Below are 18,582 nucleotides of genomic sequence, written 5' to 3' on the forward strand. Positions count from 1 at the left end.
GGGATGGTGCCAGGTTTCCTTCAGACGTGACACTTGGCATTCAGAGTTCAATCTTTAGGTGCCGTTTGGCAAACTCAGAGGGCTGTCATGTGCGTTTTACTTTAGTGCCTTCCGTCTGGCCACTCTACCATAAAGGCCTGATTGGTGGAGTGCTGCAGAGATGGTTGTCCTTCTGGAAGGTTCTCCCATCTCCGCAGAGGAACTCTGGAGCTCTGTCAGTGACCATTTTTTACAAAAATATCTAAAAACCTGTTTTTGCTTTGTCATTATGGGGTATTGGGTGTAGATTGCAACAACAACAACAACAACATTGGGTGTAGATGCAACAAAATGTGGAACAAGTCAAGGGGTCTGAATACTTTCTGAATGCACTGTATATAATCTGACTTTAATATACAGCCTTTTACATACTCAGCCTTATATACAGCCTTTTACATACTCAGCCTTATATACAGCCTTTTACATACTCAGCCTTATATACAGCCTTTTATATACTCAGCCTTATATACAGCCTTTTACATACTCAGCCTTATATACAGCCTTTTACATACTCAGCCTTATATACAGCCTTTTACATACTCAGCCTTATATACAGCCTTTTACATACTCAGCCTTATATACAGCCTTTTACATACTCAGCCTTATATACAGCCTTTTATATACTGTTCGGTCTCCACTGTCATAACTTCCATCAAACTAGCTGTAAAACATTCAATCTCTGCTTCTGAAGGAAAAGAGACAAGGACATTAAAATAATACACCACACAGCAAAAAATGGTTTATAGTCTGCATTTATTTCATGGTAATGTAAAAAAGTTTAGACACTTAAAATAATATTAAGCTATTTTTATTTTTTCAAGCATAAATGATGGCAAACAGTGACAAACATATCACCATGGTGACTACTAATAATTTAATACCACAGCTAGCAAACATCTACTGCCGTCATTTCGAATGAATAGCTTCTATATTTAAGCACAGCTCGCTCACAGAGGTTTGTGCACAATCACCACTTCACATTGGATTACCTTGTTGATTATAACTTTATAGTTCAAATTTATATACTTTATTATTTTATGCCACATGATTATAATAAAAAGTATGAAATGCACAACTCTGACAAGTCGGGCTGATTTCTATGGAGTTACTTTTGTGGCAAAAAAATCTGAAAGATGGAGGGACGAGTCCATCGCTCAGAAGACGCCACGCTCAAAAAACATTGTAAATAAATAAGAGAATAATAATTAGAAATGTAAACACAAACCAGGCAGGAAGTGCCCAAATGACTTACACAAGTAGTTTAAAAAAGGTGTGTGTGTATATATATATATATGTCTTTACAAAAATGCAATTACTGTAGCTCTGCTATGGCTATACATTCTACTCTACAACAACAGTGTACATTCCAAACCAAAGCGTTTCGATCGACAGCCAGGATATTGTAATATTGCACATGGGATGGGTTTTCTACTTGTGAGAGACTTTAACCCTGAACTATGTGCTGCGGCTATTTAGAGCACGAACGGACATGAAGAAAACGTTCAGTTCAGCATTTTCATTTTGCGAAGCCTCGCTCTCATAGGCCAAAACCAGATCTGACTCATATTTCAGAACTGCTGCAGGCTGGATCACAAAATTGAATTCCCGGCATTCTACTTTGTCCTAGTCCCACACACAAGTCCCCCTCTCTCTCAGTGAATCATGATAGCTGCAGGAGGTTTTCCACATATAAACAAAACATAAGTAAACCACTTTACAAGAAGTCTATACACAGCTACAGCCCATTGTAGTAAAGCACCAAGGTACATTTAGACAAGGTTTATGGGGGGTGGAAGTCATTCCTCTGGAACAAATGGCTCCATTCCCGCAGTATATCTTCAGTAACAGCCTGTGGCTTACCCTAAATACAATCGTTGAGCTGGAGTAGTAGAGCCCCATAGGAGAGAGTCTACACTGTGTGTTATAGTACTGAGGATGTGCGTGACGAGGAGGATGACAAGGGTGGGTGATTGTGAGGTGGGCTGGAATAACTCCGGCTACAGTGTGTGTGTGTGTGTGTGTGTGTGCGCGCGTGCGTGTGTGTGTGTGTCCGGTGGGCCCTGAGTAGGTGGTGGTAGAATATTGCTAATGTGGTTTTGTGCTTGTTGTATCCCATGTCAGGCAGGAGGACCTATCATAGGGACAGTTTAGGGGACATCGGGATGGACAAGGTTATATTTCAGCAATAAGGCACCTAAGGGGTTTGTGGTATATGGCCAATATACCACGGCTACGGGCTGTTCTTCAGCACAACGCAACGTGGAATGCCTGGATACAGCCCTTAGCCGTGGTATATTGGCCATATACCACAAATCCCTGAGGTGCCTTATTGCTATTATAAACTGGTTACCAACATAATTAGAACAGTAAAAAAATGTTTTTGTCACACCCACCCGTGGTATGCGGTCTGATATACCACGGCTTTCAGCCAATCAGCATTCAGGGCTCTAACAACCCGGATTGTAATCCGTCACACAAATCAAACAATATCATTCAAACAAACATAATCATTGTTCATCATCAACAAGCCAATTAACCATGGCTGTGATATTCCTTATTATCCCAACAAAGATATCCTCATTATTGCAATATACACTATTTATACAAAAGTATGTGGACAACCCTTAAAATTAGTGGATTTCGCTAATTCAGCCGCACCAGTTGCTGACAGATGCATAAAATCGAGCACACCGCCATACAATCTCCATAGACAAACATTGGCAGTAGAATAGCAGTAGAATAGCCTTACTGAGGAGCTCAGTGACTTTCAACATGGCACCGTCATAGGATGCCACATTGTCAAATGTCTGCCCTGCTAGAGCTGCCATGGTCAACTGTAAGTGCTGTTATTGTGAAGTGGAAACATCTAAGAGCAACAACAGCTCAGCTGCGAAGTGGTAGGCCACACAAGCTCACAGAATGCCGAGGCTATGCTGAAGCACATAGCGGGTAAAATCACCTGTCCTCGGTTGCAACACTTACTACCGAGTTCCAAACTGCCTCTGGAATCAACTTCAGCACAATAACTGTTCATCAGGAGCTTCATAAATTGGTTTCCATGGCCGAGCAGTGGAAGCGTGTTCCCTGGAGTGATGAATCATGCTTCACCATCTGGCAGTCCAACATTCGAATCTGGGTTTGGCGGATGCCAGGAGAACACTACCTGTCCCAATGCATAGTGCCAACTGTAAAGTTTGGTGGATGAGGTCTAATGGTCTGGGGCTGTTGCTCATGGTTCGGGCTAGGCCCCTTAGTTCCAGCGAAGGGAAATCGTAACGCTAAAGCCTACAATGACGTTCTAGATGTTCTGTACTTCCAACTTTGTGGCAACAGTTTGGGGAAGGCCCTTTCCTGTTTCAGCATGACAGTGCCCCAGTGCACAAAGCGAGGTCCATACAGAAATGGTTTGTCAAGATCAGTGTGGAAGAACTTGACTAGCCTGCACAGAGTCCTGACCTTAACCCCATCGAACACCTTTGGGATTAATTGGAACACCGATTGTGAGCCAGGACTAATCGCACAACATCAGTGCCCGACCTCACTAATGCGCTTGTGGCTTAATGTAAGCAGGTCCCCAACATCTAGTGGAAAGCCTTCCCAGAAGAGTGGAGGCTGTTATAGCAGCAAAGGGGGGACCAACTCCATATTAATGCCCATGATTTTGGAACGAGATACTCGACAAGCAGATGTCCACATACTTTTGGTCATGTAGTGTATTTCAAGCCATTTATATATTCTGCCTGGTCTTGTCATCACGTGGATCTCATAATATATATTCTAGAATATAGAGCTGTGTGTGCAGTAGTACAATCTACCCATTGAAAATGCAGTAACTGAGGCTTGGCTCTCTCCACTACACTACAGGTTACAATGTACTACAAAAACTATTTGAAATATTTTTTCAATACTTTTAACTGTATCCTGTCTGGAGTGCCAGATGGGCTGGGTTTGCACTTTTGTGACTATTCCACTGGTTCCATTGCACCAGGCAAGCACAAGCCCAGTTGAAGTATGTTAAATGATGTAAAATAGTTTTGAACCCAGTGTAGGCTACTGAGAAACATTGCTTTGTATTGTGGGCCCCCTTAGGGAGCAGATGCATGGGTCAAAAGACCCCGATGATCAGAGGGAGACATTTAAAGCCAACCAACACTCAGTTGACATCCAGTAGTCTATTATTCACAAAGGCCATCTGGTCAGAGCATGCCTCAACAACACACAGCCCTCAGAGAGAGAGAACAGAATGTTGTGTTAATGGGGTCGCCCCCCCAATGACTTTCTGACCGTAAAGCCTGATTTTTTAAAATTCTAAGACAAACATAACTTCTAGAGGTCCGAAACAAACATCTCCACTAAATATTGAGGTAAAACCACATAACACTAAATAGGACTCAGCTCTGCTGTGAGCAATCGAACCCGAGAGGAGCCAGTCCGAGTTAGCCCAGCCAGCCATCACAAGTGCTGTGCCATATGGCTTTCAGGCAGTCATGGGACTAACTAGCATGGGAACCAGTCTGTTTAGCTAACCTCCACTCCTTTTACTCTGTGTCATTGCCACTTGTTTAGTAATGACATAGAAAACAAGGAGTGAAATGTGAGATGAACAGGTTGGTACGCCAGCTTGGGACTAAACCCTCTCAGAACCATGATTTGGAATATCCCATTGGTTCTCAATGGACTATCCCTGCAGTTGTTTTTCTCCATGTGAGGCTTTGGTTGGAGATTTACTCTGCATGAGTTAGGGTTATACACATTCTCAATGAGACACTGGTACCAGGGGCCTAATCAATAGGAATGATTGGCTATCATTTAATGAATAATTGTGATTGGCTATCACTTAATCACGCGGAGTGATTTGTTTCCAGCTAATAGATGACGACTGATGAATTTCAATTACTGGTACACAAACACAGGATCAGAAAGGGGCTTGTGTGGATCAGAAAGGGGCTTGTGTGGATCAGAAAGGGGCTTGTGTGTTTGACAACCCCCGATCATTACCAAATGACGGAACATTGAAATGTAGATATAGTTTAGTTCAGTTTGATCTTCTACTTGCTGCGTCTAACTGTGATGTGACTAACTGTGATGCGTCTAACTGTGATGCGTCTAACTGTGATGTGTCTAACTGTGATGTGTCTAACTGTGATGCGTCTAACTGTGATGCGTCTAACTGTGATGTGACTAACTGTGATGCGTCTAACTGTGATGCGTCAAACTGTGATGCGTCTAACTGTGATGTGTCTAACTGTGATGTGTCTAACTGTGATGCGTCTAACTGTGATGCGTCTAACTGTGATGCGTCTAACTGTGATGTGACTAACTGTGATGCGTCTAACTGTGATGCGTCTAACTGTGATGTGACTAACTGTGATGTGACTAACTGTGATGTGACTAACTGTGATGCGTCTAACTGTGATGTGACTAACTGTGATGTGACTAACTGTGATGCGTCTAACTGTGATGCGTCTAACTGTGATGCGACTAACTGTGATGCGTCTAACTGTGATGTGACTAACTGTGATGTGACTAACTGTGATGCGACTAACTGTGATGCGTCTAACTGTGATGTGTCTAACTGTGATGTGACTAACTGTGATGTGACTAACTGTGATGTGACTAACTGTGATGCGTCTAACTGTGATGTGACTAACTGTGATGTGACTAACTGTGATGTGTCTAACTGTGATGCGTCTAACTGTGATGCGACTAACTGTGATGTGTCTAACTGTGATGCGTCTAACTGTGATGCGTCTAACTGTGATGTGACTAACTGTGATGTGTCTAACTGTGATGCGTCTAACTGTGATGTGACTAACTGTGATGTGACTAACTGTGATGTGTCTAACTGTGATGTGTCTAACTGTGATGTGACTAACTGTGATGTGACTAACTGTGATGTGTCTAACTGTGATGCGTCTAACTGTGATGTGACTAACTGTGATGTGTCTAACTGTGATGCGTCTAACTGTGATGTGTCTAACTGTGATGCGCCTAACTGTGATGCGTCTAACTGTGATGTGACTAACTGTGATGCGTCTAACTGTGATGCGTCAAACTCAACAATAACTGACCCATGATGTCATTCAGACTTAACAGGATTTCTGCCCTAAAAGATTGATTTAAATTATTCATCTTCAAAATTACACTGAGGCTCAATAACTTTTCCCACATGATTTAAAAAAACAAAAGAAAATAAAAAACATTTAAAATGACAAACTCTGAAGATCAAACTGCCATGAAGATGCATAAGAAGAACCAAAGGTTTTGATCTAATAGTTGATCCGTTTCCTTCCGACTGAAGTTGTATTTTTTAAAGGCTGTCATGTTGAACATCCAGAAGAGTGGCGAGGACCTAACATCAGAAGCTGTTAGCAACTGAAGCTCCATACATAAATACATACCATATGTTTGTGAAGATGTGACCCACCAACCAATGCTATAAAGCTATGCTTCAATAACATGCATTCCCTTTGGGATGTGTATTGTCTAGGCAATAGCCAGTTATCAGATCATTTAGTTATGGATATATTCGTATCAGCCTAGTGCATTTACTTTAAAGTGGCAGTATGTACATTTTTGGGCAACCCCACCAAATTCACATAGAAATGTGAGACATAGATCTACCATTCTACTTGAAAGCAAGTCTAAGAAGCGGTAGATCTGTTCTATGTGGGCTATTTCTATGCTTCATGTTCTTAAGTTTTGTTTTTGTGTATTGTACTTTCGGTTTTGTACACCAGCTTCAAACAGCTGAAACAACAATATTGATTTGGAAAATAGATTTCACAGCAGTTCAGATGGTACAATGATTCTCTATACCATCTTATTTTGTCACATAAACTGAAATTAGGTGAACTATTAAATTAGGCAAAATATTAGTTTTAGCAACTAGGAAATGGAGGAGCGATTTCTGCATAGTGCAACTTTAAGGATAACAAAGTGATATTACAGAATGTACTAGCGAAATGTTGATTTGTGGTTGATTGAACATTATGTTAGCAGCTTTTATATAAATACGATTTAAAAAACAACAATATACCTTATCTGATTCTATAGTTTGTAATTCATATTGATATAGGACGAATGTAGTGATTTATCCTGTTATACAGTAGGATGTCCACTTATTCAAGACCAGGTAATATGGCCTTGAGGCTGAGTTGATAATCTTGCTGGGCACTGTAGTTCACCATCATCACCACCATACACTAACATAACCCCACACAAACTCATATCAACTACAGTTTACTATGGTTTCACCTGATCAGTTAGATATAACATATCAATGTAGTGTAGTATACTACACAACCGATCCAAAGTTTAAGAACACCTACCCATTCAAGGGGTTTTCTTTATTTGTACTATTTTCTACATTGTAGAATAATAGTGAAGACATCATAACTATGAAATAACATGTAGTAAACAAAAAAGTGTTAAATCAAAATATATTTTATATTTCAGATTCTTCAACTTCCACTCTTTGCCTTGATGACAGCTTGGCATTCTCTCAACCAGCTTCATGAGGTAGTTATCTGGAATGCATTTCAATTAACAGGTGTGCCTTGTTAAAAATGAATTTGCGTTTGAGCCAATCAGTTGTGTTGTGATAAGGGGGGGTATACAGAAGAGAGGCCTTTTTGGTAAAAGACATGGTCCATATTATGGCAGGAACAGCTCAAATAAGCAAAGAGAAATGACAGTGCATCATTACTTTAAGACATGAAGGTTAGTCAATACAGAAAATTTCAAAAACTTTTAAAGTTTCTTCAAGTGCAGTCGCAAAAACCAAGTGCTATGATGAAACTGTCTCTCATGAGGACCGCCACAGGAAAGGAAGAGCCAGAGTTACCTCTGCTGCAGAGGATAAGTTCATTAGAGTTACCAGCCTCAGAAATTGCAGCCCAAATAAATTCTTCACAGAGTTCAAGTAACAGACAAATCTCAACATGAACTGTTCAGAGGAGACTGTGTGAAGCAGGCCTTCATGGTCAAATTGCTGCAAAGAAACCACTACTAAAGGCACCAATAAGAAGAAGAGACTTGCTTGAGCTAAGAAACACGAGAAATGGACATTAGACTGGTGGAAAATTGTTATTTGGTATAGAGTCCAAATTTGAGTTTTTTGGTTCCAACCGCAGTGTCTTTGTGAGATGCGGTATGAGTGAATGGATGATCTCCACATGTGTATTTCCCACTGTGAAGCATGGAGGAGGAGGTGTTATGGTGTGGGGGTGCTTTGCTGGTGACACTGTCTGTGATTTATTTAGAATTCAAGGCACACTTAACCAGCATGGCTACCACAGCATTCTGCAGTGATATGCCATCCCATATGGTTTGGCCTTAGTGGGAGTATCATTTGTTTTTCAACAGGACAATGACCCAACAGACCTCCAGGCTGTGTAAAGGATATTTGACCAAGAAGGAGAGTGATGGAGTGCTGCATCAGATGACCTGGCCTCCACAATCACCCGATCTCAACCTAATTGAGATGGTTTGGGATGAGTCAGACTGCAGAGTGAAGGAAAGGCAGCCAGCAAGTGCTCAGCATATGTGAGAACTCCTTCAAGACTGTTGGAAAAGCTTTCCAGGTGAAGCTGGTTGAGAGAATTCCAAGAGTGTGCAAAGCTGTCATCAAGGCAAAGGGTGGCTATTTGAATATTTTTTTAGTTGTTTAACACTTTTTTGGTTACTACATGATTCCATATGTGTTATTTCATAGTTTTGATGTCTTCACAATTAGTCTACAATGTAGAAAATAGTACAAAAAAAGAAAAACCCTTGAATGAGAAGGTGTTCTAAAACTTTTGACCGGTAGTGTATATAGTATATAAATATATCAACTAGAGGGGGTCATGTAAAGCTGGGGGTTATGAAATGACTGGGTCCTGACTGTCTTTATACAGTAATGTACAGTTAATGTACATAATGTCAGAGTATACATTATAATTAGATGTTAGCCATTAATCAATGTGTGGTTGGACTGTTTCATAGTGACAAGGCTGGTTGGTCTGCGACTGAGTTGACAGTAATAAGCCCTGTGTGTTGGTTTGTCTGAGTAGCATGCTTTACTTAAAGTAACTGGGCCACCCATCACCTTTACAAGCAGACAAACTGTTAACTGTGCTTTTGGTCCCACGTTCATGCTGTAGGCATGAGAGAGACAGAGGACCGTGGTTGGTCCTGTCTAGGAGGGGGTTTCTGTGTTACCCTCGCTGCCCAACACACCCAGCTTATTAACAGGACAAAGTGTACGGTGCGGTACAGGATACCCTGTGAGCAGAGAGACAGTGGACCGTGGTTGGTCCTGTCTAGGAGGGGGTTTCTGTGTTACCCTCGCTGCCCAACACACCCAGCTTATTAACAGGACAAAGTGTACGGTGCGGTACAGGATACCCTGTGAGCAGAGAGACAGTGGACCGTGGTTGGTCCTGTCTAGGAGGGGGTTTCTGTGTTACCCTCGCTGCCCAACACACCCAGCTTATTAACAGGACAAAGTGTACGGTGCGGTACAGGATACCCTGTGAGCAGAGAGACAGTGGCGCTGTGAGAAATGTTTCACTGAGAAAAGTGTGCTTTCTGACAGGAAGTAAACAGGAGGTTGTGTGTTTGTAGTGTCACACAGGAAGTGCGTGTGTATGTGCCGTGTGTACGTGTGGTAGAGAGGGCGGTCGGTTTACAAGGTTGAGTGAGCGAGCGCCTCTCGTCTGACCAGGCCGTGCTAGCGAAAGGCTCAGACGAGAAGACATCCAGGTGAAAGGAAGGAGAAATCACTAAACTATTCTAGAAGCACAGGTGAATTAAGAAACAGGTTTATATTGCATGTCCAGTACTAGAGTAAAGTCCATTTCTCAGTGTGCATCAACCTGGAAGAAGAACGTCTCTATATTGTGGGATTGTGATTACATATCACTTTCTAAAATAATTTATACCAACAATAAGTATATCATATATTTACATATGTACATCATAAATTATATCAACACATATAATACATATTTATAGAAACGTATAGCAGACATATAAATGCATATATTCCATGGTATAGGCACACATACACTCAGTGAATATACAATTGAAGTGATATATTGCAACGCTGTGCTTGTGTAAGACTCAATGGAACATTCACATCATCTCAAGTAAGCTTGAAGCCAAAACAGTTCAGGTGTCGTATTGCTATATAAGAAAAAGACCCAAAGATCAAGGTCCTCAGCTTTTAGTTTTGACGCAGCTGAGATTTTTAAAAAGTCCAATCAAATATTGCTTTTTTTAGGTTTGTTTCTATTGATTTGGGTCGTGAGGAGACAGAACAGAGTGAGAGGAGTTCAGTTTGACCACTCGCTGGCTCTGTAAATGATGGTGGGAGACAGACAGACAGACAGCCTGCTGGGTCAAAGGGCAAGCCTGGAACAGCACTGTTGTCAGATAGTTTAGAAGCAACACAACCTGATGGTTCTAGAAGTCAGAGAAGAGATCTTGAGGACCCAACTGAATAATAAATGGTGCGATGGTCCGAGCCTGGTAAAAGGGATTGTCAATGAAAAGACCACCTACAGTGAGGAGAAGAGCAGAGACAGATTGTGTAATTACTGTGGTGGCCCTGTAGGAGGCAGCATATCTTACTCTCGACATAGGTTGTTATCTCTGCTCTGTCTGGCTGTACTGTACGTGGGGTTTTCATTGCACCGGGGCGGGGTCAGGTTAAAAAAGACATCAACAACTTAAGTTGCAACGGTTACCAATTTCTGACAAAATCAATCCAACTAAAATTAAAACGGAAAACTATTGGACATTTAAAAACAAACAAACTCATTCATTTAAAATATTAAAGCAGAGAGATGTGATAAGACATGTAGCTGCTTTAACGTGATTTATTTAAGACAATGTGATTAGTACATAACTCTGACAAATCAAATCCAATATTGTGATTTTGGAGAGAGTATAGTAGGATGGCTGCCATCACGACAAGAGGGAGAGCCCATGGGAGAGGGAGAGAGGGAGGAAGATAGGGAGAGAGAGATGGAGAGCCCATGGGAGAGGGAGAGAGGGAGGAAGATGGGGAGAGAGGGAGGAAGATGGGGAGAGAGAGATGGAGAGCCCATGGAACAGGGAGAGAGGGAGGAAGATAGGGAGAGGGATGGAGAGCCCGTGGGAGAGGGAGAGGGAGGCAGATAGGGAGAGAGATATGGAGAGCCCATGGGAGAGGGAGAGGGGGAGAGAGGGAGGAAGATAGGGAGAGAGAGATGGAGAGCCCGTGGGAGAGGGAGAGAGGGAGGAAGATAGGGAGAGGGAGAGGAAGATGGAGAGCCCGTGGGAGAGGGAGAGAGGGAGGAAGATAGGGAGAGGGAGAGAGAGATGGAGAGCCCATGGGAGAGAGAGAGAGGGAGGAAGATAGGGAGAGAGAGATGGAGAGCCCATGGGAGAGGGAGGGGGATAGGGAGAGAGAGATGGAGAGCCAATGGGAGAGGGAGGCGGATAGGGAGAGAGAGATGGAGAGCCCATGGGAGAGAGGGAGGAAGATAGGGAGAGAGAGATGGAGAGCCCATGGGAGAGAGAGAGAGGGAGGAAGATAGGGAGAGAGAGATGGAGAGCCCATGGGGAGAGGGAGAGGGAGGAAGATAGGGAGAGAGAGACGGAGAGCCCATGGGGGAGAGAGAGAGAGAGGGAGGAAGATAGGGAGAGAGATGGAGAGCCCGTGGGAGAGGGAGGCGGATAGGGAGAGAGAGATGGAGAGCCCATGGGAGAGGGAGAGAGGGAGGAAGATAGGGAGAGAGAGATGGAGAGCCCATGGGAGAGAGAGAGAGGGAGGAAGATAGGGAGAGGGAGAGAGAGATGGAGAGCCAATGGGAGAGGGAGGCGGATAGGGAGAGAGAGATGGAGAGCCCATGGGAGAGAGGGAGGAAGATAGGAGAGAGAGATGGAGAGCTCTTGGGAGAGGGAGAGAGGGAGGAAGATAGGGAGAGAGAGATGGAGAGCCCATGGGAGAGAGAGAGAGAGAGGGAGGAAGATAGGGAGAGAGAGATGGAGAGCCCGTGGGAGAGGGAGGCGGATAGGGAGAGAGAGATGGAGAGCCCATGGGAGAGGGAGAGAGGGAGGAAGATAGGGAGAGAGAGATGGAGAGCCCATGGGAGAGAGAGAGAGGGAGGAAGATAGGGAGAGAGAGATGGAGAGCCCATGGGAGAGGGAGGGGGATAGGGAGAGAGAGATGGAGAGCCAATGGGAGAGGGAGGCGGATAGGGAGAGAGAGATGGAGAGCCCATGGGAGAGAGGGAGGAAGATAGGGAGAGAGAGATGGAGAGCCCATGGGAGAGAGGGAGGAAGATAGGGAGAGAGAGATGGAGAGCCCATGGGAGAGAGAGAGAGAGAGGGAGGAAGATAGGGAGAGAGATGGAGAGCCCATGGGAGAGGGAGGGGGATAGGGAGAGAGAGATGGAGAGCCAATGGGAGAGGGAGGCGGATAGGGAGAGAGAGATGGAGAGCCCATGGGAGAGAGGGAGGAAGATAGGGAGAGAGAGATGGAGAGCCCATGGGAGAGAGGGAGGAAGATAGGGAGAGAGAGATGGAGAGCCCATGGGAGAGGGAGAGAGGGAGGAAGATAGGGAGAGAGAGATGGAGAGCCCATGGGAGAGAGAGAGAGGGAGGAAGATAGGGAGAGAGAGATGGAGAGCCCATGGGAGAGGGAGGGGGATAGGGAGAGAGAGATGGAGAGCCCATGGGAGAGGGAGGCGGATAGGGAGAGAGAGATGGAGAGCCCATGGGAGAGGGAGAGAGGGAGGAAGATAGGGAGAGAGAGATGGAGAGCCCATGGGAGAGGGAGGGGGATAGGGAGAGAGAGATGGAGAGCCAATGGGAGAGGGAGGCGGAGAGGGAGAGAGATGGAGAGCCCATGGGAGAGAGGGAGGAAGATAGGGAGAGAGATGGAGAGCCCATGGGAGAGGGAGAGAGGGAGGAAGATAGGGAGAGAGAGATGGAGAGCCCATGGGAGAGGGAGAGAGGGAGGAAGATAGGGAGAGAGAGATGGAGAGCCCATGGGAGAGAGAGAGAGAGAGGGAGGAAGATAGGGAGAGAGAGATGGAGAGCCCGTGGGAGAGGGAGGCGGATAGGGAGAGAGAGATGGAGAGCCCATGGGAGAGGGAGAGAGGGAGGAAGATAGGGAGAGAGAGATGGAGAGCCCATGGGAGAGAGGGAGGAAGATAGGGAGAGAGAGATGGAGAGCCCATGGGAGAGAGGGAGGAAGATAGGGAGAGAGAGATGGAGAGCCCATGGGAGAGAGGGAGGAAGATAGGGAGAGAGAGATGGAGAGCCCATGGGAGAGGGAGGCGGATAGGGAGAGAGAGATGGAGAGCCCATGGGAGAGGGAGGCAGATAGGGAGAGAGATATGGAGAGCCCATGGGAGAGGGAGAGAGGGAGGAAGATAGGGAGAGAGATATGGAGAGCCCATGGGAGAGAGAGAGGGAGGAAGATAGGGAGAGAGAGATGGAGAGCCCATGGGAGAGAGAGAGAGGGAGGAAGATAGGGAGAGAGAGATGGAGAGCCCATGGGAGAGAGGGAGGAAGATAGGGAGAGAGAGATGGAGAGCCCATGGGAGAGAGAGGCGGATAGGGAGAGAGAGATGGAGAGCCCATGGGAGAGGGAGGCGGATAGGGAGAGAGATATGGAGAGCCCATGGGAGAGGGAGAGAGGGAGGAAGATAGGGAGAGAGATATGGAGAGCCCATGGGAGAGAGAGAGAGGGAGGAAGATAGGGAGAGAGAGATGGAGAGCCCATGGGGAGAGAGAGAGAGGGAGGAAGATAGGGAGAGAGAGATGGAGAGCCCATGGGAGAGAGGGAGGAAGATAGGGAGAGAGAGATGGAGAGCCCATGGGAGAGGGAGAGAGGGAGGAAGATAGGGAGAGAGAGATGGAGAGCCCATGGGAGAGAGGGAGGAAGATAGGGAGAGAGAGATGGAGAGCCCATGGGAGAGAGGGAGGAAGATAGGGAGAGAGAGATGGAGAGCCCATGGGAGAGGGAGGCGGATAGGGAGAGAGAGATGGAGAGCCCATGGGAGAGGGAGGCGGATAGGGAGAGAGATATGGAGAGCCCATGGGAGAGGGAGAGAGGGAGGAAGATAGGGAGAGAGATATGGAGAGCCCATGGGAGAGAGAGAGAGAGAGAGAGAGAGGGAGGAAGATAGGGAGAGAGAGATGGAGAGCCCATGGGAGAGAGAGAGAGGGAGGAAGATAGGAGAGAGAGATGGAGAGCCCATGGGAGAGAGGGAGGAAGATAGGGAGAGAGAGATGGAGAGCCCATGGGAGAGAGGGAGGAAGATAGGGAGAGAGAGATGGAGAGCCCATGGGAGAGGGAGGCGGATAGGGAGAGAGAGATGGAGAGCCCATGGGAGAGGGAGGCGGATAGGGAGAGAGATATGAGGAGCCCATGGGAGAGGGAGAGAGGGAGGAAGATAGGAGAGAGAGATGGAGAGCCCATGGGAGAGGGAGAGAGAGAGGGAGGAAGATAGGGAGAGAGAGATGGAGAGCCCATGGGAGAGAGAGAGAGAGGGAGGAAGATAGGGAGAGAGAGATGGAGAGCCCGTGGGAGAGGGAGGCGGATAGGGAGAGCCCATGGGAGAGGGAGAGAGGGAGGAAGATGGGGAGAGAGAGATGGAGAGCGCATGGGAGAGAGGGAGGAAGATAGGGAGAGAGAGATGGAGAGCCCATGGGAGAGGGAGGCGGATAGGGAGAGAGATATGGAGAGCCCATGGGAGAGGGAGAGAGGGAGGAAGATAGGAGAGAGAGATGGAGAGCCCATGGGGAGAGAGAGAGGGAGGAAGATAGGGGAGAGAGATGGAGAGCCCATGGGAGAGAGAGAGAGGGAGGAAGATAGGGAGAGAGAGATGGAGAGCCCATGGGAGAGAGGGAGGAAGATAGGGAGAGAGAGATGGAGAGCCCATGGGAGAGAGGGAGGAAGATAGGGGGAGAGAGATGGAGAGCCCGTGGGAGAGGGAGGAAGATAGGGAGAGAGAGATGGAGAGCCCATGGGAGAGAGGGAGGAAGATAGGGAGAGAGAGATGGAGAGCCCATGGGAGAGGGAGGCGGATAGGGAGAGAGATATGGAGAGCCCATGGGAGAGGGAGAGAGGGAGGAAGATAGGGAGAGAGAGATGGAGAGCCCATGGGAGAGGGAGAGAGGGAGGGAGATAGGGAGAGAGAGAGAGAGAGAGAGAGATGGAGAGCCCGTGGGAGATGAAGCGAGAGGGGGAGCCCATGGAAGAGAGAGGAGGAGATGGAGGAGAGGGAGAGGCCATGGGAGAGGGGGGGAGCCCATGGGAAAGGGAGAGAGGAGGAGAGAGAGAAGGAGAGAGCTGGAGAGAGAGAGACAATGGGAAAGGGAGAGAGGGGAAGCCCATGGGAAAGGAAGAGAAGAGGAGAGAGAGAAGGAGAGAGCCCATGAGAAAGGGAGAAAGGGAGAGCCCATGGGAGAGGGAGAGAGGGGGAGCCAATGAGAGAGGAGAGAGAGGAAATGAGGAAGAGAGAGAGAGAGGAAATGAGGAAGAGAGAGAGGAAATGAGGAAGAGAGAGAGGAAATGAGGAAGAGAGAGAGGAAATGAGGAAGAGAGAGAGAGGAAATTAGGAAGAGAGAGAGAGGAAATGAGGAAGAGAGAGAGGAAATGAGGAAGAGAGAGAGGAAATGAGGAGAGAGAGAGAGGAAATGAGGAAGAGAGAGAGAGAGGAAATGAGGAAGAGAGAGAGGAAATGAGGAAGAGAGAGAGGAAATGAGGAAGAGAGAGAGGAAATGAGGAAGAGAGAGAGGAAATGAGGAAGAGAGAGAGAGGAAATGAGGAAGAGAGAGAGAGAGGAAATGAGGAAGAGAGAGAGAGAGAAAGAGAGATGGGGAGCCCATGGGAGATGAAGCGAGAGGGAGCCCATGGTAGGGGGGTTGGGATCAGACAGAATGGGCTTCCCCTGGCTGTCACTGAACTTGGTTTCAACCAACCATTGGAGAGGACACTGGGACCTCTGGTCTATGGCTGTGCCTCATAGTGATAACCATGGAGATGGCAGTCCTAAATGGACCATAACCCAAGGGGCTTTTCTCTCAATGGTGATCGGGACCACATCCTCTCAGCCACGGGCCAGCACGGACACAACCTTCTCAGATTGACCCAAATATCCTCATATTAGATATATTTTAGGTGTCAATATAAGATCACTTTTAGGGTTTAACAGAAAATCTATATTTGGGTAAAAATATAGATGGATGCTGAATGAATTCCAAGTTGGACTTCACTGTGTTGTATACAGAACAGTATGTATGTTGTTGTGTAGTGAGCCATCGAGCCAGGTAGGGAGCAGCGTTGTGACTGAACTGGCTAAACTCCGGTAGCTGGCCCCCGGGGAGAGGACTGACTGGACAGCTGAGTCACACTGATGCACTCACCAATAAAACAAATGAAAAAGTAAAACGACCACAGAGATGAAGCAGGGCCCGGTTTCCCAAAACCATCTGAAGGCCAAGTTCAACATCAGAACCTTCGTAGGAGCATTGTTAAATCTCAGAGCCGTTTCCCAAAACCATTGTTATTAACGTTGCACTTAAAAACACTTGTACTCTAACTCCTGCCTCAGCTAAGTGCGTAGTTAGATACGTTTTTGCCCTCCCGCATCACTTTATACACAGAAGATCTCCACTAAACATAGAATCACATGGTTTATCCGTCTCTCTGTGACCAAAGTCGACTACAAATACAATGTTGCCAATGTCTTTGCAATTAATACAACAAGTGACGTATAAAGAAGATGCTTCAAATGAAAAAGCAGATGACTGCATTAAATTGTAAACAGTAAGCTATAGACCTGTTTCAATCATATTGAAATACATTTCATGTTCAATCAACTGTGTTCTATTTCACTACTTGTAGGCTGTTGTCTGTTTTTGTCTCAATATATTTCATGATGTGTAGCGTAACATGTGCACAATGATTTGCCAAATCTGTGATTTAGTGCATTTAATTGGTTAAGCATTAGAATAAGCCGGCTATATATTTGCAGCCGTAGGCGGTAAAATCTCTCTAGGAGCTGCTCCGTTGTCAGTATTGTGAAATAACTTTAATGTTTAGGAGAGGTTTTCATGGAGAAAGCTGATCCGAGAGCAGCGCTCCCTTTCTTTCAATCCTATCAGTATGGACATGCTACAAAGACGCACCTAGCGACTGTTCTCTCTGCTTGGTGTTTAGGGAAATGTTACATCTTCGTCCGTTGTAGGAAAGATGCATCGTTAAACACTCGTAAGCATAAATTATATCGCTATCGGGAAACCGGGCCCAGGACAAATTACATAGCAGTCTCCATTGGTTGGATAGGGTCCCTTGTTGCTGCTTTCCATTCTCCAGTGTGTAGCTGTGGTTCCATATTTCCATGTGTCCAGTGCTGTGCTATGCTGTAGGTGTATTCGATAGGACTCAGGGGAACCAGCCAACTAAGCAGCCATATCAGATTGCTGTGTGAACTGTGAATGGTGTTCACGGAATGGGTTCGGGAACCCAATGTGCAATGAGAGAGTGGCGAGTGGGTTGTGAGGGTTATGAGGGTTACGAGGGGTCAGACTCTGGGTTTACGAGGGGTCAGACTCTGGGTTTACGAGGGGTCAGACTCTGGGTTTACGAGGGGTCAGACTCGGGGTTACGAGGGGTCAGACTCGGGGGTTACGAGGGGTCAGACTCTGGGGTTACGAGGGGTCAGACTCTGGCGTTACGAGGGGTCAGACTCGGGCGTTACGAGGGGTCAGACTCGGGCGTTACGAGGGGTCAGACTCGGGCGTTACGAGGGGTCAGACTCGGGCGTTACGAGGGGTCAGACTCGGGCGTTACGAGGGGTCAGACTCGGGCGTTACGAGGGGTCAGACTCGGGCGTTACGAGGGGTCAGACTCGGGCGTTACGAGGGGTCAGACTCGGGCGTTACGAGGGGTCAGACTCGGGCGTTACGAGGGGTCAGACTCGGGCGTTACGAGGGGTCAGACTCTGGCGTTACGAGGGGTCAGACTCTGGCGTTACGAGGGGTCAGACTCTGGCGTTACGAGGGGTCAGACTCTGGCGTTACGAGGGGTCAGACTCTGGCGTTACGAGGGGTCAGACTCTGGCGTTACGAGGGGTCAGACTCTGGCGTTACGAGGGGTCAGACTCTGGCGTTACGAGGGGTCAGACTCTGGCGTTACGAGGGGTCAGACTCTGGCGTTACGAGGGGTCAGACTCTGGCGTTACGAGGGGTCAGACTCTGGCGTTACGAGGGGTCAGACTCTGGCGTTACGAGGGGTCAGACTCTGGCGTTACGAGGGGTCAGACTCTGGCGTTACGAGGGGTCAGACTCTGGCGTTACGAGGGGTCAGACTCTGGCGTTACGAGGGGTCAGACTCTGGCGTTACGAGGGGTCAGACTCTGGCGTTACGAGGGGTCAGACTCTGGCGTTACGAGGGGTCAGACTCGGGCGTTACGAGGGGTCAGACTCGGGCGTTACGAGGGGTCAGACTCGGGCGTTACGAGGGGTCAGACTCGGGCGTTACGAGGGGTCAGACTC

General features: G+C 46.9%; 1 protein-coding gene across 5 annotated transcripts in view; it reads right to left on the reverse strand.

Annotated features, from left to right (window-relative positions):
- Nucleotides 1-831: 831 nt before the first annotated feature.
- The window catches only part of LOC118374857 (spermatid perinuclear RNA-binding protein-like), a 228,398-nt gene continuing 210,647 nt past the window's right edge, over nucleotides 832-18,582 (reverse strand). For all 5 annotated transcript variants that reach the window (XM_052458425.1, XM_052458428.1, XM_052458430.1 and 2 more), the window contains one exon: nucleotides 832-10,583. In XM_052458425.1, coding sequence (XP_052314385.1) covers nucleotides 10,489-10,583 — 95 coding nt within the window. In that variant the 3' untranslated portion in view covers nucleotides 832-10,488. The remainder of the gene's footprint in view (nucleotides 10,584-18,582) is intronic.

The sequence above is a fragment of the Oncorhynchus keta genome, chromosome 12, assembly GCF_023373465.1.
Source record: "Oncorhynchus keta strain PuntledgeMale-10-30-2019 chromosome 12, Oket_V2, whole genome shotgun sequence".
Lineage (NCBI taxonomy): Eukaryota > Metazoa > Chordata > Actinopteri > Salmoniformes > Salmonidae > Oncorhynchus > Oncorhynchus keta.